Source organism: Mustelus asterias, chromosome 8, assembly GCF_964213995.1.
Source record: "Mustelus asterias chromosome 8, sMusAst1.hap1.1, whole genome shotgun sequence".
NCBI classification, from domain to species: domain Eukaryota; kingdom Metazoa; phylum Chordata; class Chondrichthyes; order Carcharhiniformes; family Triakidae; genus Mustelus; species Mustelus asterias.
In genome coordinates this window covers 115,088,237-115,112,186 of record NC_135808.1, presented here as the reverse complement: position 1 = coordinate 115,112,186, position 23,950 = coordinate 115,088,237, and the positions used below count along the sequence as shown (strand labels likewise).

Below are 23,950 nucleotides of genomic sequence, written 5' to 3'. Positions count from 1 at the left end.
AGACATCTAGACAAGGGTGCAGTGAAGAAATACACCGCCAGATAGCTTACTTGTGTTTTGTGGCCTTTTATTCCTTTAAATAGAGTTGCAAATTCCAGTGACCCATTTAAATGCTTATCTAAGGTTATCAACAACCTGAAACAACTTAATTATAGTTTGTTCTCATTGTCAATTAAATAACCATTCTCCCATCTCCCAGTAGCTCTCAGCTATCTATCAGAAAATGAGTTGAACCCAAGCATTTGTACACTCATTTATCTGTACACACTTAGCATGATATAAGTGTTGGCATAACATACTGTATTTGCACCATTTTTGGCTTCATTCTCCCATTGGAGAATTGGCAAAGTACATTGTAAATTCTGGTGAGCTTTGCTTGACTTTTTAATCCTTCATTTAAATAGCTGGATAATTGCACAAAGGGTGTACCTGATTGTTTTATGTACACTGAATTAGCAAGTCTTTGCCTTGGGGAGAGCCAAGTCAATAAATAACCTCTAATTTTGTCACTTTTAAGACAAAATTACATTTCAATGAACTATACACTAGCTGTGCGTGCTACTGTAGGGGAAGTTTGGGTCCTTTTTTTTAGATCATAGAATCCCTACAGTGCAGAAGGAGGCCATTCAGCCCACCGAGCCTAAACCAACAACAATCCCACCCAGGCCCTATCCCCATAACCCTATGTATTTGTCCTACTAGCCCACCAACACCAGAGGGCAATTTAGCATAGCCAATCAACCTAACCCGCACATCTTTGGAGTGTGGTAGGAAACCGGAGCACCCGGAAGAAACACATGCAGGCACGGGGAGAATGTGCAGACTCCGCACAGACAGTGACCCAAGCCGTGAATCGAACCCACCATGATTCCCTTGTCAGACAGGCAACTTTGGCAATGACTGCACCAATTGCCTATTTTTGGTGCTCCGAGACAGCATTGATGGCTCTGGCTCTTGATCCTTGCATTGATGGGAACCATTTCTAACTACTCTGTCCAGACCCCTCACAATTTTGCACACCTTCCTCAAATTTCCTCCCAACCTTCTCTTCTCCAAGGTGAACAGTCCCAGCGTCTCCAATCTTTTTACGAAACTGAAGTTCCTCATCATTTTTCTGTGCCCTCACTAATTTCCTGCACATCCTTCCTAGATTGTGGCATGCAGAACTTGATACAAAACTCCAGTTGAGGCCAAACCAATGTTTTATACTCTCAAGGACAATTAGGGATGGGCAATAAATGCTGGTCTAGCCAGTGACACCCACATCTGGTGAATAAATAAAAAATAAATCTGATTGAGTGTGATGATCAAGGTATCTAAAGAACAATTTTACTCATTGTCCATCAGCGTACCAGTGTTATTCTGGAGAAATGGAAGTTTCAGAAAGAATTTTCCCAATTGTGGGGGAGTTCAGAACTCGGGGTCATAGTTTAAGGACAAGGCGGTAAATCTTTTAGAACTGAGGTGAGGAGAAATTTCTTCACCCAGAGGGTGGTGAATGTGTGGAATTCATTAGCACAGAATGAAGCTGAGGCCAAAACATTGTCTGATTTCAAGAAGAAATTAGATATAGATCATGGGGCTGAAGGGATCGAGGGATTTGGGAGGAAGGAGGTATCAGGATATTGAATTCGATGATCAGCCATGATCATAATGAATGGCGGAGCAGGCTCGAAGGGCCGAATGGCCTACTCCTGCTTCTTGTGTCTATGTAGTGAACAAAAAAGTGCGGTGTTTTCTTGTTTATGGACAAATGTACGTTTTGAACAAGAATTGCGCAGTCAAATACAGTTGTGCAGGTTCTAGGCATTTCTATATCTTTGATTTCTAGACTTTTGCAAAGTGTCTTGAAGGACTGGGAAAGAAATAAGAATTGGGACAGGAAACATTAGTGTGAACGTAATCTGGCAAACTTTGATGAGATGGCTTAATCACAAAAGAACCGTGCTGCCCTAATCATTTTTTTTTTCTCTGAAAACTTGGTGGCAGAGGCTGTGAAAGGTATACATGAATTTGCAAACTCCCTTAGAGAAATAGATTCTGCGTTGTCTGTTCTGCAGAGATTCATCAGATTAAGAGATGGTGAAAAATGTGATGAATTAAGGGGAAGGTTGTCGATTTCTGATCTCCATCAAAAGAGTTAAAGAATTAAACACTCAGAAGACTTGTGCATTTTTCTTTAATTGTTAAGATGTTATACTGTATTCACCTTTGTAAGCTGTTGTAGTTTCTAAGATTTCATTCACCCTTGTGTCCAGATTCTGTGCAGCATTTAGGGAAATTAAAGTAATCTTACAGCAGATCTTGCATTTTGCTTACTAGAAATTCCAATTCCAATCGCGAGCTTGTCTCAAGCAGTGTCAACAAGCGGACTCCACCGTATATCTGATTGCCCAATGTAACAGTATTCATTATGGTTGTGCTGCAGAATATGTGGGGAGCACAATTGTAGTATACACAAATGATCCATTGTCCATTCTAAAGTGATTGTACATTGTGTTTCTCCGATATACATTATCGTCACAGCAATAGTTTGACAGCTGGAATGTTGTTATAGTGCAGTTCTCTAAGAAACTGACTGAAAAACAAAAAAAAAACTATTTTAACTTTCTACTGTTTGTGCTGTTTATTCATATTCTAATATACTTTACCCCTTGTAATATTAGCCATGTAAATACTATTCTATTTTCAATGGTGCAGCTAGATTAATAAAGTTATATGTTTTTTTGAGATTGGCTCTGCCTTGTGCTGTTATGGAATTCCCTGCTTAATTTAATTGAGGGGTGGTAGGGTGGCAGAGTGGTTAGCACTGCTGCCTCACAGTGCTAGGGACCCGGGTTCGATTCCCGGCTTGGGTCACTGCCTATGTGGAGTCTGCACGTTCTCCCTGTGCCTGCATGGGTTTCCTCCGAGTACTCCAGTTTCCTCCCACGGTCTGAAAGATGTGCTGGTTAGGTGCATTGTCCATGCTAAATTCTCCCTCAGTGTACCCGAAGAGGTGCCGGAGTGTGGCGACTAGGGGACTTTCACAGTGACTTCATTGCAGTATTAATGTAAACCTACCTGTGACACTAATACTTAAACTTGAATAAATGCAGGTTAAAAAAAATGTCTTTTTTAAATTAAAATGTGTTTCTCTTTGTAGACTGTATTCGATCTTGTGTGATCTAAGCAATGAAACTTGATTTTTCAGCCCACTCATCTTTGGTGCCGTCCATTGAATGGTGTAGGACAAGATATGACCTTGGAAAGGCTGAGAATGTACATCTCACTTTGCATGGTCAACAATCATGTCCAGCGGATCGTTTGGCAGCAAGCAGAAAGATTGCACAGATTATTATTTTTGTTAATTCACAGGAAATGGGCAGCACTGGCAATATCAGCATTTATTGCCCAACCCCAACAATGGAATGACTTGTTTCAGGCTCAACCACATTGCTGTGGATCTAGAGTTACATAGTGCCAGATTGGGTAACAATGGTAGGTTTCTTTCCGTAAAGCCTATTGGTAGGCTAGATGCATTTTTTAATGACAATTCAGCAGTTTCATGGTTACTATTACTAATACATTGGGTGGAATTTTACGGCTTTGCTCGTCCCAAAACCGTAAAATCATGCTCGAGGTCAACAGACTTTCCCATTGTCCGCCGCTCGTCCGCTCCGATTCCCATGGTGGGCGGGGAAGTAAAGTTCTGGCCCAGATGGTTTATTCGTTTTATATATGTTTTATATGTGGTCGGCACGGTAGCACAGCGGTTAGCATTGCTGCCTCACAGCGCAGGGACCCAGGTTCAATTTCCGGCTTGGGTCATTGACAGTGTAGAGTCTACATGTTCTCCCCATGTCTGCGTGGGTTTCCTTTGGGTGCTCCGGTTTCCACCCAAGGCCAAAGGACGTTGAGAGATTTGTTGGGAATTCGCAGAGACAAAGTCGAGGTGATATCTGTGAGATCGCATAAATCCCCAAAAACCCCATCTACCCAACCCTCCGAGCGCCACCTGCCCTACAGAGTTTGCAGATCACACCTTGGACTTATCAGCCATCTCAGAACCCCTTGAATTGGAAACAAGTCATCCTTAATCCCAAGGGATTTTCCAAGAAGTATGAGTAATGCGTATATTTTAAATTTGACAGATTATATGGCACAGCAATAATTATATCAGACTTGTACCATTGGTGACACCCTCATCTGATCATAAGGCTTGGATTCAAGCTCACATAAGAGGTTTGAACTTCCACATGGGTTCTCTGAAGTCACCACAGTAACTTAGGGCGGTACGGTGGCACAGTGGTTAGCTTTGCTCCCTCACAGCGCCATGGACCTGGGATCGATTCCCAGCTTGGGTCGATGTCTGTGTGGAAGTTGTATGTTCTCCTCTGCGTGGGTTTCCTCTGGATGTCCGGTTTCCTTCCACAATCTGAAAGACGATCTGGTTAGGTGCATTGACCCGAACAGGTGCTGGATTGTGGTGACTAGGGGAATTTCACAGTAACTTCATTGCAGTATTAATTGTAAACCTTACTTGTGACTAACAAATAAACTTTACTTTAAGTAAAAGATCTATGAAAACCCTGGAGAAACAATGTAAATGGCATGGTCATGCCTTCATCCACCTCTGCCTCAGGCACTGGAGTTTCCTCTGAAACCTTCTTCATTTAAGAGTCTCCTTAAAACAGCAACTTTTAAACCAAACTTTTATTCTTCTTAATGTTATATGCTCCTTCTATTCCTCTTAATATTGCCTTGTGTCGTTTGGCATCCAATTTTTCATTACATGCCCATGGAGTACTTTGGGATAATTTTCTATATTAAATACAGTGCCGGGATGGTGGCACAGTGGTTAGCACTGCGGCCTCAGAGTGCCAGGGATCTGGGTTCAATTCTGGCTTGGATCACTATCTGTGCATTGTCTGTGTGTTCTTCATGGGTTTCCTCCAAATGCTCTGTTTTCTCCCACAGTCCAAAGATGTGCAGGTTAGTTTGATTGTGCATGCTAGATTCTCCCTCTGTGTACCTGAACAAGTGCAAAAGGGTGGCGACTAGGGTTCTTTCACTGTAACTTCATTGCAGTATTAATGTAAGCCTACTTGTGACACTAATAAATAAATTCTACTTTATTAAATGCAAGTTAATGCTATCATGAAAACATGAGTGGCATTAGATGAGACACATTTGTTATTTCTTCTCCTAGTATTTACACCAACCTAGTGATTGCTGACATCCCAGGAATGCCAGCCCCACTGTCTCATTAATCAGAGACAAACTTAATATTGAAGAGTTTGGAATAAAAATCATGAGTTGCTTTTATTTTCAAACATAAAACAATATAGATTAACAGTTGGTTTATGAACCTCATTAGTGGCTGATTTAATCACTAACTGATCATATGAAGCTGCACTTCGTCCCAGAGATTACTTATGGTTATAAAACTAGACCCAAGTGCGGTGCTCACAAAGATCCTTGATATCCACGTACCCCTCTCACCATTTAGTTTTCTACCAGCTCTATAAGGCCCTGAAGCTGTAGCTGTTGTTATATTGTTTACTGAGAGTTGGTCTGTCTGCACACTCATTCTTTTATAGAAAGCTCCCTTGCTAAATGCGAAGTGATGCATTTTGGAAGAAATAATGTAGGGAGGAGTTATACAATAAATGGCAGAGTCATCAGGAGTATAGAAACACAGAGGGACCTAGGTGTGCAAGTCCACAAATCCTTGAAGGTGGCAACACAGGTGGAGAAGGTGGTAAAGAAGGCATATGGTATGCTTGCCTTTATAGGACGGGGTATAGAGTATAAAAGCTGGAGTCTGATGATGCAGCTGTATAGAACGCTGGTTAGGCCACATTTGGAGTACTGCGTCCAGTTCTGGTCGCCGCACTACCAGAAGGACGTGGAGGCGTTAGAGAGAGTGCAGAGAAGGTTTACCAGGATGTTGCCTGGTATGGAGGGTCTTAGCTATGAGGAGAGATTGGGTAGACTGGGGTTATTCTCCTTGGAAAGACGGAGAATGAGGGGAGATCTAATAGAGGTGTACAAGATTATGAAGGGTATAGATAGGGTGAACAGTGGGAAGCTTTTTCCCAGGTCGGAAGTGACGATCACGAGGGGTCACGGGCTCAAGGTGAGAGGGGCGAAGTATAACTCAGATATGAGAGGGACGTTTTTTACACAGAGGGTGGTGGGGGCCTGGAATGCGCTGCCAAGTAGGGTGATGGAGGCAGGCACGCTGACATTGTTTAAGACTTACCTGGATAGTCACATGAGCAGCCTGGGAATGGAGGGATACAAACGATTGGTCTAGTTGGACCAAGGAGCGGCACAGGCTTGGAGGGCCGAAGGGCCTGTTTCCTGTGCTGTACTGTTCTTTGTTCTGTGTTGAAAGCATTATATTATCATTTTTTTGCTATTACATGTCATTAAATTAGGTTTTAATTCTAGCTGAGGCATCATGGTCAGTGTGCTACAGCTTCCCCAGCTACTGATGGGTGTACTGAACTTTGTAAGGAAAACCTTGGTGTTTTCAAGAAATAAATAAAGACACTGACCAAAAGTTGGTTGATACTGCAAAGTGGTCACTTTCTGGAAAATTCCTATGTGGATTATACTGACAGATCTTCCTGCGAGGACATGGAATTTCACACCCAAAGAGGTGTCAAGACCCACCTCAGAGGCACTTGAAAGAAAAGTATCGCAAATGCAAAAGACTGGACTGATCTCCTGGGTTTATGAGGACCATGTAGACATATAGAGCTTGTTTCCACTGGCAGGTGAAACTAGAACTAGGGGGCGTGGCCTCAAAATAAGGGGAAGCAGATTTAGGACTGAGTTGAGGAGGAACTTCTTCACACAAAGGGTTGTGAATCTGTGGAATTCCCTGCCCAGTGAAGCAGTTGAGGCTACCTCATTGAATGTTTTGAAGGCAAGGATAGATGAATTTTTGAACAGTAAAGGAATTAAGGGTTATGGTGAGCGGGCAGGTAAGTGGAGCTGAGTCCACGAAAAGATCAGCCATGATCTTATTGAATGGCGGAGCCGGCTCGAGGGGCCAGATGGCCTACTCCTGCTCCTAGTTCTTATATTTATACATCTCATCAGACATCCAAAAGAAACCCATCTCCTGTTGATTTATCTCACATAATGTGTAAAAGTTTCTGAGATGAATGCAAGATGTGATATTTTCCCTCCCTGGAACACAGAGGGAAAATGGGTCAAAAACTGGCTGGCAACCAGTGAGAAGTTTGGGAATTGGACTCCCTCAATGTCAGTAAAATGAAGGAAATAGTCATCGACTTCAGGAACCGAAGTGGAGGACATGCCCCTGTCTACATCAATAGCGATGAAGTGGAAATGGCTGAGAGCTTCAAGTTTCTAGGTGTCCAGATTGCCAACAATGTGTCCTGGTCCCTCCACACTGACGCTGTAGTTAAGAAAATCCACCAACGCATTTACTTCTTCAGGAGGCTAAGTAAATTTGATATGTTCGCTACGACTCTCATCAATTTTTACAGATACACCATAGAAAACATCCGATGCGGATGTACCACAACTTGGTATTGCTCTTGCTCCTAATCCAAGATGGCATGGGGCAAGGTGACTTCTTGCAAGCTATACCCAGCATACCCTCTAATTCTATCTTTTATTCTCGTTTTATGCTTCTAAAACTTTATTCTAACTTTTTTAAACTCTCTAACAATGCACTATTACCTCGTATTAAGTTGATCTTTCTTTACACCCTAGGTATGACTGTAACACCACATTCTGCACCCTCTCCTTTCCTTCTCTATGTACGGTATGCTTTGTCTGTACAGTGCACAAAAAACAATACTTTTCACTGTATACCAACACGTGATCATAATAAATCAAATCAAGTCGACTGCAAGAAACTACAGAAGGTCGAGAACATAGTCCAGTCCATCGTGCAAACCAGCCTCCCATCCATAGATTCAAGAAACAATGCTGTGTCGCAATGCATGTGACAAGAATAACATTAAATCAAATCAAAAAAATAGTGGAGGGGTACTAAAGTGGGAGTGTTAGTAGTGATTTTAACCCTTCTTTGTAACTATTCTGTTCAGAGTCAGAACCATCGGAAGTCTTTGCTTTGAATCAGAGTTTTGGATGGTTCCATGAGCAGAGTAATTGGCCACCTGAAGACTGGACATTCTGGGTAACTCCCATGCAATTCTTGCGTGGGGATTCCGGGGGGGGTTCCCCCCCCGGGGGGGGGGGGGTTCCCCCAGTTTGTCTGCTGGGTTGCGACCCTCGGTGGAGGATTGGTAGTTCTGGGTCATATGCTTTTCCACCAATGCGGCCTTATCAGCTGCTCATCATTGGCGGCTATTTTCTCTCTCTCTCTCTGTTTTCAAATTTCCCGCAACGGTAACATTTTATTTCAGGGGGGGACAGAAACTTGTGGGCTCTCAGACTGGGGAGGTGCCTTGCCTTTATCAAACATGGCGTCTCAAATCTCAATTTGGCACGGGCCGTAACGCGCATGCGAACGCCTATCACCCCCACAACTGCGCAGCTGCGAGCTGAGCGAGCGTGGTTTCCACGGCGACCGAACGACGGTTAAAAATCAATCTATCCAATCAGAGGCTCCGCTGGCTGGGTCCAATGGGGTGGCTGTTTAGTTTTAAGCGGTCCAATGGGAGGGCGCGCGGCTCGGTGGCTGGGGTTTAAACGCGGTGACGAGGCGGCGCCGCCATTTTGTGCAGAGCCGCGAGCCGGAGCGCCAGTGATCAACCGCTCAGTCACCTTCTCCAAGCCGGGCTCCGAGCAATCGGTGAGACTCCACTGCCTGATGCATGCTTCTCTTTCAAATCTTGTTTTGTTCAGTCTGAGGAGAGTGGGATCTGTCCTCGGGTCCTGGATTCTTGTATTGAGGGGCAAGTGATGCCCAGGTTAGATGGATTAGTCATGTCAAATTGCCCTGTAGTGTCCAAAGATGTGATGGTTAGGGGGATTGGTCAAGGTAAATTGCCCGTTGGTGTCCAAAATGTGATGGTTTGGGGCATTGGCCATGCCAGGCCATGCCAAGTTGCCCCTGTGTCCAGGGATTTGGAGGTTAGGTGACATAGCCGTGACAAATGTATGGGGTTGTTGGTGGTGATAAGGGCTGGGTAAGATTCTCTTTTGGAGGGTTGGTGTAAACTTGTTAAGAAGTTTAACAACACCAGGTTAAAGTCCAACAGGTTTATTTGGTAGCAAAAGCCACACAAGCTTTCGGAGCCCCAAGCCCCTTCTTCAGGTGAGTGGGAATTCTGTTCACAAACAGAGCATATAAAGACACAGACTCAATTTACATGAATAATGGTTGGAATGCGAATACTTACAACTAATCAAGTCTTTAAGAAACAAAACAGTGTGAGTGGAGAGAGCATCAAGACAGGCTAAAAAGATGTGTATTGTCTCCAGACAAGACAGCCAGTGGAACTCTGGGGGGGTTACAAATAGTGTGACATGAACCCAATATCCCGGTTGAGGCCGTCCTCGTGTGTGCGGAACTTGGCTATCAGTTTCTGCTCAGCGACTCTGCGCTGTCGTGTGTCGCGAAGGCCGCCTTGGAGAACGCTTACCCGAATATCAGAGGCCGAATGCCCGTGACCGCTGAAGTGCTCCCCAACAGGAAGAGAACAGTCTTGCCTGGTGATTGTCGAGCGGTGTTCATTCATCCGTTCTCGCAGCGTCTGCATAGTTTCCCCAATGTACCATGCCTCGGGACATCCTTTCTTGCAGCGTATCAGGTAGACAACGTTGACCAAGTTGCAGGAGTATGTACCGTGTACCTGGTGGATGGTGTTCTCACGTGAGATGATGGCATCTGTGTCAATGATCTGGCACGTCTTGCAGAGGTTGCTGTGGCAGGGTTGTGTGGTGTCATGGTCACTGTTCTCCTGAAGGCTGGGTAGTTTGCTGCGGACAATGGTCTGTTTGAGGTTGTTTGAAGGCAAGAAGTGGGGGTGTGGGGATGGCCTTGGCGAGATGTTCGTCTTCATCAATGACATGTTGAAGGCTCCGGAGGAGATGCCGTAGCTTCTCCGCTCCGGGGAAGTACTGGACAACGAAGGGTACTCTGTCCACTGTGTCCCGTGTTTGTCTTCTGAGGAGGTCGGTGCGGTTTTTCGCTGTGGCGCGTTGGAACTGTTGATCAATGAGTCTAGCGCCATATCCTGTTCTTATGAGGGCATCTTTCAGCGTCTGGAGGTGTCTGTTGCGATCCTCCTCATCCGAGCAGATCCTGTGTATACGGAGGGCTGTGTATACGGAGGGATATTGCCCAGTCCAACGCCGGCATCTCCACATCGTAAACTTGATGGGCAGATTGGCCTCCTTATCCTGCGCTGTAGGGATTCTGTGATGGCAATAATCTTCTGAGGATTGCCAACCCTCCAGGATTTGACAACCAATCTCCAGGACATTGTTTTGTGCAAGTATAGAGAAAAGTACTTTTCATTGTGACTTTTTTGTTGTTTTCTTTAAGCATTTCTCTTTACCAAATGTGAAAATGTTGAAGAATAGAGTCTGACTGACTCAAAACATTAACTCTACTTTCTTTCTCCTCCGATACTGTCAGGCTTGCTGAGTTTTTCCATCGTTTTCTGTTTTTTGTAGAATCCCTACAGTACAGGAGGCCATTCAGCCCATTGAGCTTGCACTGACAACAAGCCCTACCTTTGTAACCTCATGTATTTCCCCTACTAATCCCCTTGACACTAAAGGCCAATCAACCTAACTCCCACATATTTACAGGAGAGGTGACGGCCTCGTGGTGTTATTGCTAGACTATTAATCCAGAAGCTGGATTCTGGGGACCTGGGTTTGAATCCCACCATGACAGATGGGGGAATTTGAATTCAATAAATATCTGGAATTAAGAATCTACTGATGACCATGAAACCATTGTTGTTTGTTGGAAAACCCCATCTGGTTCACTAATGTCCTTTAGGGAAGGAAATCTGCTGTCCTTACCTGGTCTGGCCAACATGTGACTGCAGTGCCACAGTAATGTGGCTGACTCTCAACTGCCCTCAGGAGGATATTGCCATCACAGAATCCCTGCAGTGCAGAATAAGGAGGCCAATCAGCCCTAGCAAGAGGCCTAGCAAGCTACTCGGTTTGAGAGCAACTAGAGATGGGTAATAAATGCTGGCCAGTGATTTTTTAAAAAAATACTTTTCCAATTCAATCAAATCAAGTCCAATTCAGAGTCTCAACAAGTTGAGACATTTCCGATCCAAGTTGACAAGACAGGGCCTACACTCCTGTCTTGGGCCTGATCTACATGAGCCAAGCTGATTGGAGTAGGTGCAGACTCACCTCCTCCAAGGCTTGATCTCATTTGCATCTTAGCCAAAAGGCCGAGATGCCGCTTTTAAAAATTGCTTCAAATGAAGCTTAAATGTAACCTAATGACTCAACCAAGTGCAGCCTGTCCATACTACACTTGATCTTAGCCAAAAGTCAGTGATGCCCAGGAATAAAACAAAAATCTTTGGAGTGTGGGAGGAAACTGGAGGAAACCCCACAGACTGGAAGAATGTGCAAGCACCACACAGTGAGTCACCTGAGGCTGGAATTAAACCAGAATCCCTGGTGCTGAGTGTGCAGTGGTAACCACTGTGCCACCATGCTGTGTTTCTGATTCTGGCATCTACATTATCTTGCTTTTATAAAAGTATTGAATTAGGCAAAAGAGAGGCTGTTGAGCTCATAGTCAAATGCAATCAATTTGATTAATGAATTTTTGTGCTTTCTAATTGGCTTAGGAAGGCAGAACTTCGCAATGATGGATGTGTTGACTCATTGATGGATTGTGTGGGACAAATTGTGTGATTAAATCTGCAAGAATGAATGCATTTAATCAAAGGTGACAACCCTAGCCCTGCGGTGCAACCACTGGGTGTTTGTCGGTTTTTGCACCGTTGTGACAAGTGACCTGCTCCTGTTTGCACGTTGCAGTATGACTAGGCTCTGCACGTGAGTTGGGTATGAGGGTTGGGTGGGCCTGGCTCTGCAGCTTTCATCTGTGTGTGGGGGGTCAATTTCCTGCAACTGACCTAAAGACAATTCTCAGATCTTTACTCTTCAATGCTGGCATCTCCAATATGGATCACTGTGCCATTTCTAAATGTCTCTTCAGCTGCATTGGACTGAAGTTGTGGAATTTCTTCCTCCCTCCTCCAAACAACCCCCCGCCCCCCTAAAAAAAAAGCCTGATACAGTTGTTTCATGTACAGTCACATACCTTAGTCTAAACCTCACTTGAGGTGAACCTTAGTGCAAGCATTGCTTTTTTTGCAATGAATTCAGTACACCCACAGTATATCTTTACTGTAGTTACTTGACTTACAGGTAGGTAACTAAGGTGAAAAATTTTGCATTTCCACTTTGGTTACCTGTAAGTCAATACACAGATTTTCTAATAGTGTTCACAAATACAAAAGTATCCATGTTCTCCTGAGACACTATACTCTTGATCTATCTCCTCATCGATAAAGTCATGGAGGCCACTTGTCATTGCAGCACTTTAAATCATCCATCAGTGTTACAAGATGGTGAAAATTGCACTGATCAGTGACAGACACTGGCATCATCTGTTGGTAATACTGGCTAACACTCGGCCTGTTGTGAAAGTTGTCTGATGACCTTGACTTGGGCTGAATTTAATAATGAAGGTTTATTGGAAGCCTGTGGAATGGATTCAACTGGCTGGTGGTTGAAAGTCAGCATTGGTTTGTTATGGCAAACTGCATTTAACTAACTTATGAGTTTATTGATGAGGTGCCAGAAGGTTGAAGTAGTTAAGTCATTAGGACTGGGTGGGATGCATCAGAAGATGCTGAGGGGAATTGTGATGGTGTTGGACATAATCTTTCACGCCTTAAAAAGCAAAGTGGTGCCAGAGGACTGTAAAATTTAAAATACTGCACTTTTTTAAAAAGAGGGTGCAGGGATAAAACTAGCAATTACAGGCTGATCAGTTTTACCTGTGTGGTGGAAAAGGTGTTAGAGCATTTAGAGACAATCTGGTGTGAATTAACAGTTACTCGGATAATTTACTAAGTAAATCACATTCTAATGTTCAAGGTGTTTTGGAGTCTTGACGTGGTGTTTAGCATTTATTCACAACATGAAGAATAACATCTAGAATTAAATTTCATCCTTGCCATGAGGCTTCAAGAGGACCTCATCTTGATAGTCAAATGATCTTGCATCACTTCCAAGATCTGAACCACCTTGTTTACATTCACAGGGCAATTGCTATGGTGATTTCGCCAGTCAACCCAACTGTCATTGGCTCTCGAAGGAAATTGAGAATTCAAGCTATCTGCATTTTCTCAGTCAGTTGGGCAGAATGTGAATCACAGTTCAAGTGATCTTCCAGGTTCCCTTTCTATCACCCAGGGCATCGTCTGCAAACTTCTCGCAAGCCCAAATGGCAGCTAAGGCTTCTTTTTCAATAGCTGTAAATCTTTGTTCTGTTTTGGTGAAAGAATGAGACGTGAGTACACTGGTCTAGAATCTGGAAAGTAAAGTCCAATCCAGTTGATAATGCATCTTTGTCAACAATTGTAGGTAATTCTGGATCATTTTGATTTGATTTATTTTTGTCATGTACTGGGATACAGTGAAAAGTATTGTTTCTTGCAGGCAAAACATACTGTTCATAAAGTGCATAGGGGAGAAGGATATGGTGCAGAATATTGTTAGTTGGGGTGAAGAGAAAGATCAGTTTAATAGGATAGGACCATTCAAAAGTCTGACAACAGAAGGGAAGAAGCTATTCTTGAGTCGGTTGGTATGTGACCCCAGACTTTTGTATTTTTTTCCTGGTGGAAGAGTGTATCCAGGGTGCAGAGGGTCCTTGATTATGCTGGCTGCTTTCCTGAGGCAATGGGAAGTGTAGACGGAGTCAATGGATGGGAGGCTGGTTTGCATGATGGACTGGGCTATGTTTATAATCCTTTCTCATTTCTTGTGGTCTTGGTGGACTAGGAGCCATACCAAGCTGTGATACATCCAGATAGGATGCTTTCTATGGTGCATCTGTAACCATTGGTGAGAGTCATAGTGGATATGCCAGATTTGCTTGGCCTTCTGAGAAAGTAAAGGTGTTGATGAGCTTTAACTATAGTGTTGGCATGGAGGGTCCAGGACAGGTTGTTGGCGATCTGAACACCTAGGAGCTTGAAGCTCTTTACCATTTCCACTTCATCAGTTGATATAGATGGGCATGTCCTCCACTACATTTCCTGAAGTCAATGATTAACTCTTGTTTAATTTGCTTTGAGGGAGAGATGATCGTCGTCGCACCATTTCACCAGATTGAGTCATTGTCTGGTGGACTTCATCCCAACACACAGCCTGGTCCAGTCTTAGCAGCTGACCTAATAGTTCATTCTCATTTGCCAAGTTGGGCAAGGACTTCTCCATGTGATTCACCATCCCCATAAATCATTGGAGCTCTGTGACTTTGAGGAGGTGGAAAATCTTAGCTCTAGTTTTGAAGATCTGCACTGACTCCTGATGCATGTACAATGTGCCCTAGTAATTTAATAGTCAGTTGTGAGCACTCGTTTGTTGTTAAAGCAAATCCTGCTTCTTTGTAGCAGAAAAATCTCAGGTGCAGATGTGATACCTAAAGGTAATCTGTTGAAATATCTCCCAACAGTGAAATATTTGAATTCCCTAGGGGTACTTGCCAAAGGTCCCTACTTGTGCCTCACTTGGTGAAAGGTGAACTCTTTCCAGCTTTGCTGGACTCTAATCTATAGACAACATTGGATGAATGTTTCCTTTCAACAGCTTTGTTCAACCAGTGATCCATATGATGGTGCTGGAACCACCCTTGAACACTAACATATGTTTTATTATAGGTGAAATTACTTGTCATAACATTGAATCAACTTCCTGATTTACCTGCAACAGAATGGTTGAGGAACTTTCCTTGGTGTAAACAAACACACGCACATTGGTCTTACTTTGGGACTCAAAGTGATGTGATCTGTTTTTGGCTTCCTGTTCATTTGGAAATTCAGGTCTAAAATCTTTAGGCTGCTCTTGATTTTCAAATTCCTCCAGTCTGTAGATCAATTGCAAATCTGTACGAATCTCTTCTACTTGTCCTCGTGTTGAAGCATTGCTGTCATCTGTCCCATGACTTGTTTGCCTCCTGGTCCATGGAGATATATATCTGATGGCTGAAGAAAATCTTGCTCCAACCACAGTTCAACATGGGGAAAAACTGAAACTCCTCCAGCTCCACTATCCAGTTTATGTCTGTAGGCCAAAAATTCAGCAACTTCCTATTGACCCTTTAATTGTGCCCAGAAACAGCACCTCTAAGTCATTAATATTCAATTTGCTGGATTTTGCTAACCATTGAGGATTTTTCTTCTGCAATGTTACAGCACTGTTTTAAAATGGCACTCTGCGGTTTTATTAGAACAACCTCTGTCAATGCTACCTTTTTTCTATCATCTGAAACACTTGATTATGGTGGTTGTTATGCCCTCTTCGCATTGAGTCAGTGTTTCTTTGCAAATGAGTCTTCCTACCACCTCAAAAGTATGGAACTATTCTGTTTTCTGCCCTCTGTTGGTCTGGTTAACTAAACTGTCTTCATTTAGTTAATTCATCCTGGAGGTCTGACAAGTTTTCAACCACTCCACAACTTCAGGACTCCACAGTTTTGAATTAATTCTTCCAACTTTCTGCTAGTTGATACAGATCATTAATAAACAAATCAATAATTTTCCCCCAGTTGTTGGGTGCACTTATAAAGCTTTGCCCACTCAACAATGGTTCTTTCCTGACACTGAAGTAGGCATTGAATGCTTTCATTGTTTTATTTCATTACCTAGGAAATCCCTGGTGCTAGTTCAGGCACACATCAGCTTGGCTTAGACCTGCAACTTGCTCACAGCAATCTAGTAATGACAATGATTACTCTGCTGCTTATCCATGTGCTGTTTGGTTGCTGGCTGTTGGTTTTTTTTTCCCTGCTGTTTGTTGACCTGTCACCATCTTCTGTTCTTGTGTCTGTGGTGTGGAGTCTTGAGCTAGGGTTTAACACTAACTTTATTCAAAATATAATAGAAACATAAAGAATAACTACATAAAGAATGAGACCTCATCCTTGCTGTTATGTAATCTTGCATCACTTCCCCAAGATAAGAACTCTCATTTTACACGTTTGCGTTAACCTTTACACTACTTGCATTTAATTAACTTTCTTTTTGATTATTAAGGTAAGCAAGCAGTAGGTGAGGGTAAAATGCAGTTGATGGGCCTATGGACTCAAAAGATGTTTTTTGAAGTTCCTCATAGGTTTTGAAGGCTGATGCCTATGGAATAAAAGGGGGAGCAGCATGGATCTGAAGTTGGCAGAGTGACTAACAAGTGAATGGATGATTTTTTGGATTGAAGGAAGGTATAGAGCTTGGTTCTGCAGGGGTCTGTATTGGGGTTGGCTTTTCAAACCCATGTCCCTGGGTGTTCCTGAAAAGCAACAACCAAACATGTTGTTTACCCCAGAGTCAGGTTTCTTGATTTCTTGAACTTGGACCAGTTCCACATTGAGATAAATTAGCAGCAGATTTGTCTTCGATGTCTGCAGGGATGTCTGACAAAGGATCATCCTGTCTCAACGTTGGCTCTTTTCTCAGTCCATGATGCTGTCAAACCTGCTGAGGATTTTCAAGCTTTTTCTGTTTTAGTTCCGGGGATGTCTCCATTGTCTCGGAGACTAAAGTTCAGTCTTTTGCATTTTTCTGATTTTCCCCCTTTCAACCCTCAAGTCCCTGACACCATTCGGATGTGATATTCCATGCTGCCTCGGGACTAAGTATGATTCATGTAGGAATTTTTCAGAAGGTGGTCCATTTATGTTCTCAGCCATCTTTGTCTCCATGTTTTGCTCGTCTTTCTTTTAGAAACATGTTCAATATGCCTAAGTAATTCAGGGCTGGAATGCACTGACGATGGTGCTATAAAAAGGCAATGCAGGACACATACCTGTCGGTATATGTACACAAATTGAAGATTGTAGGGCAAGTTGAGAAGCTGGTTAACAATGCATATGGGATCCTGGGCTTTGGAAATAGAGACATGAGTACATCAGCAAGGAACATCGGATAACCAAATATGCTAAACTTAGAATTCCAGTTTAACGACTAGATGTCATCTGTTAATGTGTTTGGAGACTGAATAAGCGAACCCTAATCCACTGTTGAAACCATGGCACTTGTAGTTGAAGTACATGTCTGTATTAACTAGGTCAGCTTGTTCAAGTTTCTCTTTTAACTTGTACTTTTAATGTCTCCTTCCTTTTATACAGAAGTGTGTGCTTAGAATGTCTCAGTTTGTTTTTGAGAGTGACATCAACAACCTCCTGAAATTGGATGCTCCCATAACAAATGGGCCGCTAGCCAGGTGGCAGCGGAAAGCAAAGGAGAACAATAGTGCTTCTGGGTCAATGTCTACTTCAGCTAATACCAGTGGTCTATCGCCAATGAAAACTACAAACCGGTCATTGAATGCATCCAAGGTGGTGACACCTAGCAAGACACCAGGTAACTAGAGGAAATTTTAAACTGTATGCTTGCTGCATTAGCATTACTCTAGTTTTTGATGCTTGGCTCAAGCCAATGATGATGAGATTTTGGGAAGCATTTGTTCAGCTTCTATCAAGTTGCATCCTAAAGTTTGGGGGTAAAATGATAGAGAAATGGAACAATACATGTATAATTTCTCCTGAGTCTGGGCTTATTTTGGAATGTGCTCCATTCCTGCAAATTAGAGTTATAATGTTTGTGAAACCTTTGACTCAGCCGTACCATGCAATGTTCCCTCAACCTTTTCCAATGTGGCCTCTGTAGTAAGTTCTGAATTGCTGTGGGAGCTTGAAGGGAACAATGTGTGGCTTTTTCTGTTCTTGAACCTAGGATATGGTGATTGAATTTCAGTGGGGGGAGGAATGAAGTAAAATTTTTCTTGTGAATCGAAATCTTTGAGACTGGCTGGCTAAGAATTGATCTGAAAATGTGTGCTTTCAGAAGGATGTATTTATTCCACTGGATTATCAATTTGAAAGTGCTTGAGGTCTGAATAAGGGTGATAGTAAGTTCTCATTTAATGCTCCCACTGTTTGGTGGCATGCAAGTAGTCCTGTGTTGCAGCTTCACCATGTTGACACTATTTAAGTGTCCCTGGTGCTGGTCCTGCTATCTGCTCCTGCATCCTACATTTAACCAAGGTTGATCTCTTGGCTTGATGGTAATGGTGGGTGGGTTGATGTTTTGGGCCATGGAGTTATATTTATGCAGTTCTGCTGCTGATGGTCTTGCCCAGTTGACTGTTGGGTCTGTTCAAAGTCTATCCTATTTAGCACAGTAATGAAGTGTATCCTCATTGTGAGGGCAGGACTTTGTCTCCAAGTGTGGTGGTGATCGTCTTCCTGATCATGGACATGGACAGATGCATCTGTGACAAGTAGATTGGTGAAGATGAGGTCAAGGAAGTTTTTTCCTCTGGTTCCCTCACCACCTACCGCAGACCTAGTCAAATGGATCTTGGTCAGTTGTGGTGCTATTGAGCCAGTCTTGGTGATGGCCATTGAAGTCCTCCACCCAGAGTACATTTTGTGCCCTTGCCACCTCAATGCTTTACACCAAGTGATGGTCAACATGGGGAGAATACTGATTCATCAGCTGATGGTGGGTGATACATGGTCAGGTGGTTTCCTTGCCCATGTTTGACCTTTTGCCATGAGACTGCATGGGAGCCTGAGTCAATGTTAAGGACTCTCTGGGCAACTCCGTCCTGACTGTCACCACTGGGTCTAGTGGGACAGTTCCTAACCCGCATTGGTGGTGTCTGTAACATTGTAAGTTATGATTCGGTGAGTATGACTCTCCTCAGGCTATTGCTTGATTGGTCTGGGACAACTCTCCAAAAACTCTCAAATGTTACTGAAGCTGGTTGACATGGTTGGGTGTGCCATTGTTGTTTTGGTGCCTAGGTTGATGCTGGGTGCTCCACCTGGTTTAATCCTGTAGTGGTGACTTGTTGGGCTGTTTGTGTCAGTGACATTGCTGTGGGTCTGGAGCTCTATGTAAACCAGACCAGATAGGGAAGGAAATCAGCTATCCTTAACAGGCATTAGTAAACCAGATTAGTTTATGGCAATCAGTGATTGCTGTCAAGGTCACCATTACTGATTTTTAAATTCAATTACAAACACCATAGTGGCATTTGAACCTTTATTTGAACCTTTATTCCCAGAACCTTGGTCTGGGTTGCTAGTCCAGTGACATTACCACTGTGCTGCCATCTCTTCCATTCAACCAGATTCTGTTCCTTTTCTGGCTCTTTTTGGCCATCCAGACATGTCCAGTACATTAAAGATGATTTTGCCTGAATGCTTTTGCAGCCGGCTTCAAGTCCTCCCGATGAATCAGGATGGGACAGCGGCATCACTGATGGATTTTCACTAGTGCTCTTGTTGGTTGCTGATGCAAAGTCCAGGTCTTGCTGCAGTAAGTGGTGTGGTGATGACACCTGCTCTGTACAGGTTACTGTTAACTTGTGGGGGTCTTTGCTGTCAAAAGCTCACTGCCATGGTTTGTAGGAGGCTGAGCTGGCATAGCTGATCTGGTGTTGGATCGTCAATGGTGCCCTTTTTTTGAGAGCAAGAGCTGCCAAGGTATGGGAAGTGCTTGACGTTTCAGGCCTCACTTTCCATATACATGTATGTTGAAATAGAATATTTGGCTGACCAGGTGTGGTGAGTTTGAGTTCTGTTTTGGCACATTCCCAGACAGTTGAGGTTTGTGCATAATTGAAAAAATCAGGTGTGGCCTGCAAATGTGGTAATGACACTGCTGTCATCTGTAAACTGTAGATCCAGTATGTCTCTGGTGGTCAGTTTAGTTTTGTGTACACTCACCACCAGAGGGCAGTTGATCTTTGAGGTGAGTAGCTACTATCAGGTAGATTATAAATAGTAAATTATGCAGGCTTTCACAGCCTTGCTTGTAGATTTTGAAGGCAACTATTTCAGATCTCCCACTCAGTAGTTGTATTTATATCATGGAGTTGGTTTCTTGGGCATCCAAATCTTTGGAGCATAATCCAGAGCTTCACAGTTTATTGAGTCAAATTCTTTGTTCAGATTGCTGGATGCAATGAAGAGTTATTGGTGTTCCTCTTGATTTTTTTTTGGATGTCTGACAAAAACTGTCAGGTTCCTTTGGAAGGCACACTGTCTGAGAGGATTTCCTCAGCCACAGGAAGTAAGCTTATCAGGAGACTGTCAGGATTTTCCCTGCTTGGACAAAAGGGAAATGCATGATTTATCTCCTTTCTTTAAAATTAGTTGTCACATCCTGAATTGGGGGTAGGGTAGCACGGTAGGGAGTTCTTTCTCTCCCAAATCCATAAAGTGTGCACTTGAGTCTTGATGTGAGCCCACCTGCTTTGAAGACCTCAGCTGGAAATATCATCAGGGCTGCAGGCTTTATTTTTTTAATCTTGTTTGTTGCAGCTCTGATTCACAGATGAATTCCTCCCCAGGCTTCTGGGGGGTAGCTTGGAGCGGGTGGTTGAGGAGTTGTTGAGAATGTTCTATCCAGCGATGGGTGGCATTGTCTTCCTATGAGCAATGGGGATTTTGTCCATTTGACCTTGGTCTATAGATGACCTTGAGTTCAGAAAGCTTTGCATGTCATGATGGACAACATTGTTGGAGCTCTTAGGCTTTCTCTTCCCATCACATGTCCTTTATCTTAATTTGTCTTTTGTGACCCAACTACTGGTGGATCCAAATAAGGTCATTGTCTGTGCATTCCAAGGAAAACTTGATTGGCTTCTGCCTGGAAAGCCATCTTAACCAGAGTCCCGTTGTCCAAGTGGTAAGTCTTAATGGGACAGGGGATGTGGGTCATTCATAGTTGCAGGTGGTATTGTCTTTAGGCTTTGCAAATGTACCACCTGCCTTCCAGTAGGTTGAAATGTGGAATGTATAGTGATATAAATTGGGGTAGCCGCCTTTGGCTGTGATCGCAAGTCCCCTTATTGTCTGTGTTTTCATAAAGTCTGTTAAGTTAAATTTTGGTTACCAGCCAGTGGATTATTAGACAAAATTTCCATCACTGTGTCCTTTAGAGGAATTGACAATGACCCGAAACTGTGTTGTCTGCATACTGAAGCTCTGACTGAGGTCAGAGTGGTTTTGGTTTGGAGGCAGTTCCTGTTCTATAGATTATCTCCATTCCTGTGCATAATTTGTTGGAGATGAGGTGTAAAATTGCAGCAAGGAAAATGGAGAAGTACTGGTGCAATAACACAGCCTGTTTGACCCCAGTTTCCACTGAGATCTGGGTTGTAGTAGCTAAGTTGGTAAGGATGCATACGAGTAAGCAGAGGATGGTGACTAAATTTGAGGATGCTCCACAAGTCTTAGTGGTTATGAATCAAAGTCTTTTGTGAGGTTGAAAAGTATAATATGCAGTGGTGTTTTTCCTCGAACTTGCCTCAATAGCTGTGCAGTGAAGATCACGTCTGTGGTTCCTGAGGGTGAAAACAGTTGATTTGAAGGATTCCTTGGCTTCAAAGGGGGTAGTAGTTGAGGAGGATCCTTGCAATGATCTTGTCTGTGGCAGACAGCAGGGAGACTTCTCTGCAGATACTGCAATCTGATTTGTCTTCCTTGAATATGGTCCTGGTGTTCCTGTGATCCTTTGGCATGGGCTCTTCCTAGATGAGGAATATGAGGTTGTGTAGCTGTGCTAAGTGTCTCGCTGCTGTTTCAGAATATCAGTCTCGTCCCATAGAAATTGCTAACTAGCTATGGTGGACATATTCAATTTTTTGCACATGTACAATACAGATAAAGTACTTCAAATATTTTCTTAAATGTAGGAACAGTAAACCATTCAACTAGCAAAAATATTACACAACTTCTCTTCATACCATTTCACCAGCAAGCTCCCAACAAAGCTAAAGAGTGCATGCACAAACCTGATGAGTAATGAGATCATGTCCAAAGATAAAAACTATTGCTCATTTTGCATTTACTAGTCAGACATGCGGTTAGTCAGGTTTTGCTCATTAATGTATTGGAGAAAGCGGACAACCATCAAGATGATCAGTATTTGCTCCCATAAAGTTCCAAGCTGGCAATGCTTATTTCATTGTGGCTGCTGGGGAAAACTGATCTTGTTGGACCAAAGCTAATAGTTCTCTATTAAGGAACTAAGTTGGCCCTTTGAGCCTGTTCCACGATTCAGTAAGCTCACAGCTGATCTGAGTGTCTTGTCTTGCTACTCTTTTCCCCCGTATGTGGTGATGAGGGGATTTTCACAGTAAATTCATTGCAGTGTTAATGTAAGCCTACTTCTGACACTAATAGACTTTAAACCCTCTACTCCTGTGTTGATTGAAAGTCTTACCTATCTTAGTCTTCAAGATATTCAATGACCCAACCTTCACTGCTCTCTGGTGAAGAGAATTCCAAGCTTGAGAAAGTTAATAGTCTTCCCTCATAGAGGAAAATGTCTCCTCGGCATACAAGTCTGCCCTCAGGATCTTTGTTTCAATAAGATCATCTCTCATTCTTCTAAACTCTGGGTATAGATCCAAACTGCTCATAAGATAACCATTTCATCATGGGAATCAGTTGCCTTTGAGCTACTGCTTTGTACTTGAGGAGATCAACACTCTGCATAATATTCCAGAGGCCTTGTACAACTGTAACAGCATTTTCCTTTTCTATTCCATTCCCCTTGCAATGAATGCCAACACTGAATTTGTCTTCCTATTCACATGCTGTACCTACCTCCTAACTTGTCATTCATGTACCGGGAAATCTAGAATCTTTAATACCACTTTTCTGCAATGTCTCTGTTTAAATGGTATACTTTCCTATTCTTACTGCCAAAGTGAACAAGTTCACATTTTCCCATATTATACTCCATCTGCCAGATTTCTTGCCACACCCTTTACCCAAGTTGCTTTTCAGATGCTTTACCTTTTTTACTATTCATGTACCAGATGTGCATGTCACTGGCTCAGGCAGCATTTATTGCCCTTGAAAAGGTGGTGGTGATTCTAGTATTAGGCTTGGATGGAGAGAAATTTGAGTGTATTCAGGAGGAATTTCTCATTCAGGGGGCAAAACTTGACCACCTCTTGGGAAATAAGGAAGAACAGGTGACAAGTTAGTGAGAGATCACTTTGGGACCAGTGACCATAATTCCATTAGTTTTAAGATAGCTATGGAGAACAATAGGTCCGGTCCAAAAGTTAAAATTCTAAATTGGGGCAAGGCTAATTTTGATATCAGGCAGGAACTTTCCTCAGTTAATTGACGGAGTCTGTTGGCAGGCAAAGGGACGTCTGGTAAGTGGGAGGCTTTCAAAAGTGTGTTAACCATGGTTCAGGGTAAGCACATTCTTCTTGGAATAAAGGGCAAGGTTGGTAGAAGTAGGGAACTCTGGATGACTCGGGATATTGAGACCTTGGTCAAGAAGGAGGCATATGACATGCATAGGCAGCTGGGATCAAGTGGATCCCTGGAAGAGTAGATGGTGTAGGAATAGAGTTGAGAGAAATCACGAGGGCAAAAAGGGGACATGAGATTGCTTTGGCAGATGAGGCAAAGGAGAATCCAAAGAGATTCTACAAATACCTATAACACAAGTAACTAGGGAGAAAGTAGGGCCTCTTAAGGATCAACAAGGTCATCTGTGTGTGGATCCACAAGAGATGGGTGAGATCCTAAATTAATATTTCTCATCAGTATTCACTGTTGAGAAAGGCATGGATGTTAGGGAACTTGGGGAAATAAATAGTGATGTCTTGAGGAGTGTGCATATTACAGAAGTTATATGTACACTCCTGGAAGTCTTAAAGTGCATCACAGTAGAAGAATCCGTGAGACCCGATG

General features: G+C 43.1%; 1 protein-coding gene across 2 annotated transcripts in view; it reads left to right on the top strand.

Annotated features, from left to right (window-relative positions):
* Positions 1 to 8,660: 8,660 nt before the first annotated feature.
* The window catches only part of cdc20 (cell division cycle 20 homolog), a 29,559-nt gene continuing 14,269 nt past the window's right edge, over positions 8,661 to 23,950 (top strand). For both annotated transcript variants that reach the window (XM_078219433.1, XM_078219432.1), the window contains exons 1-2: positions 8,661 to 8,785; positions 17,342 to 17,576. In XM_078219433.1, the coding sequence (XP_078075559.1) occupies positions 17,357 to 17,576 (220 nt within the window). In that variant the 5' untranslated portion in view covers positions 8,661 to 8,785; positions 17,342 to 17,356. The remainder of the gene's footprint in view (positions 8,786 to 17,341; positions 17,577 to 23,950) is intronic.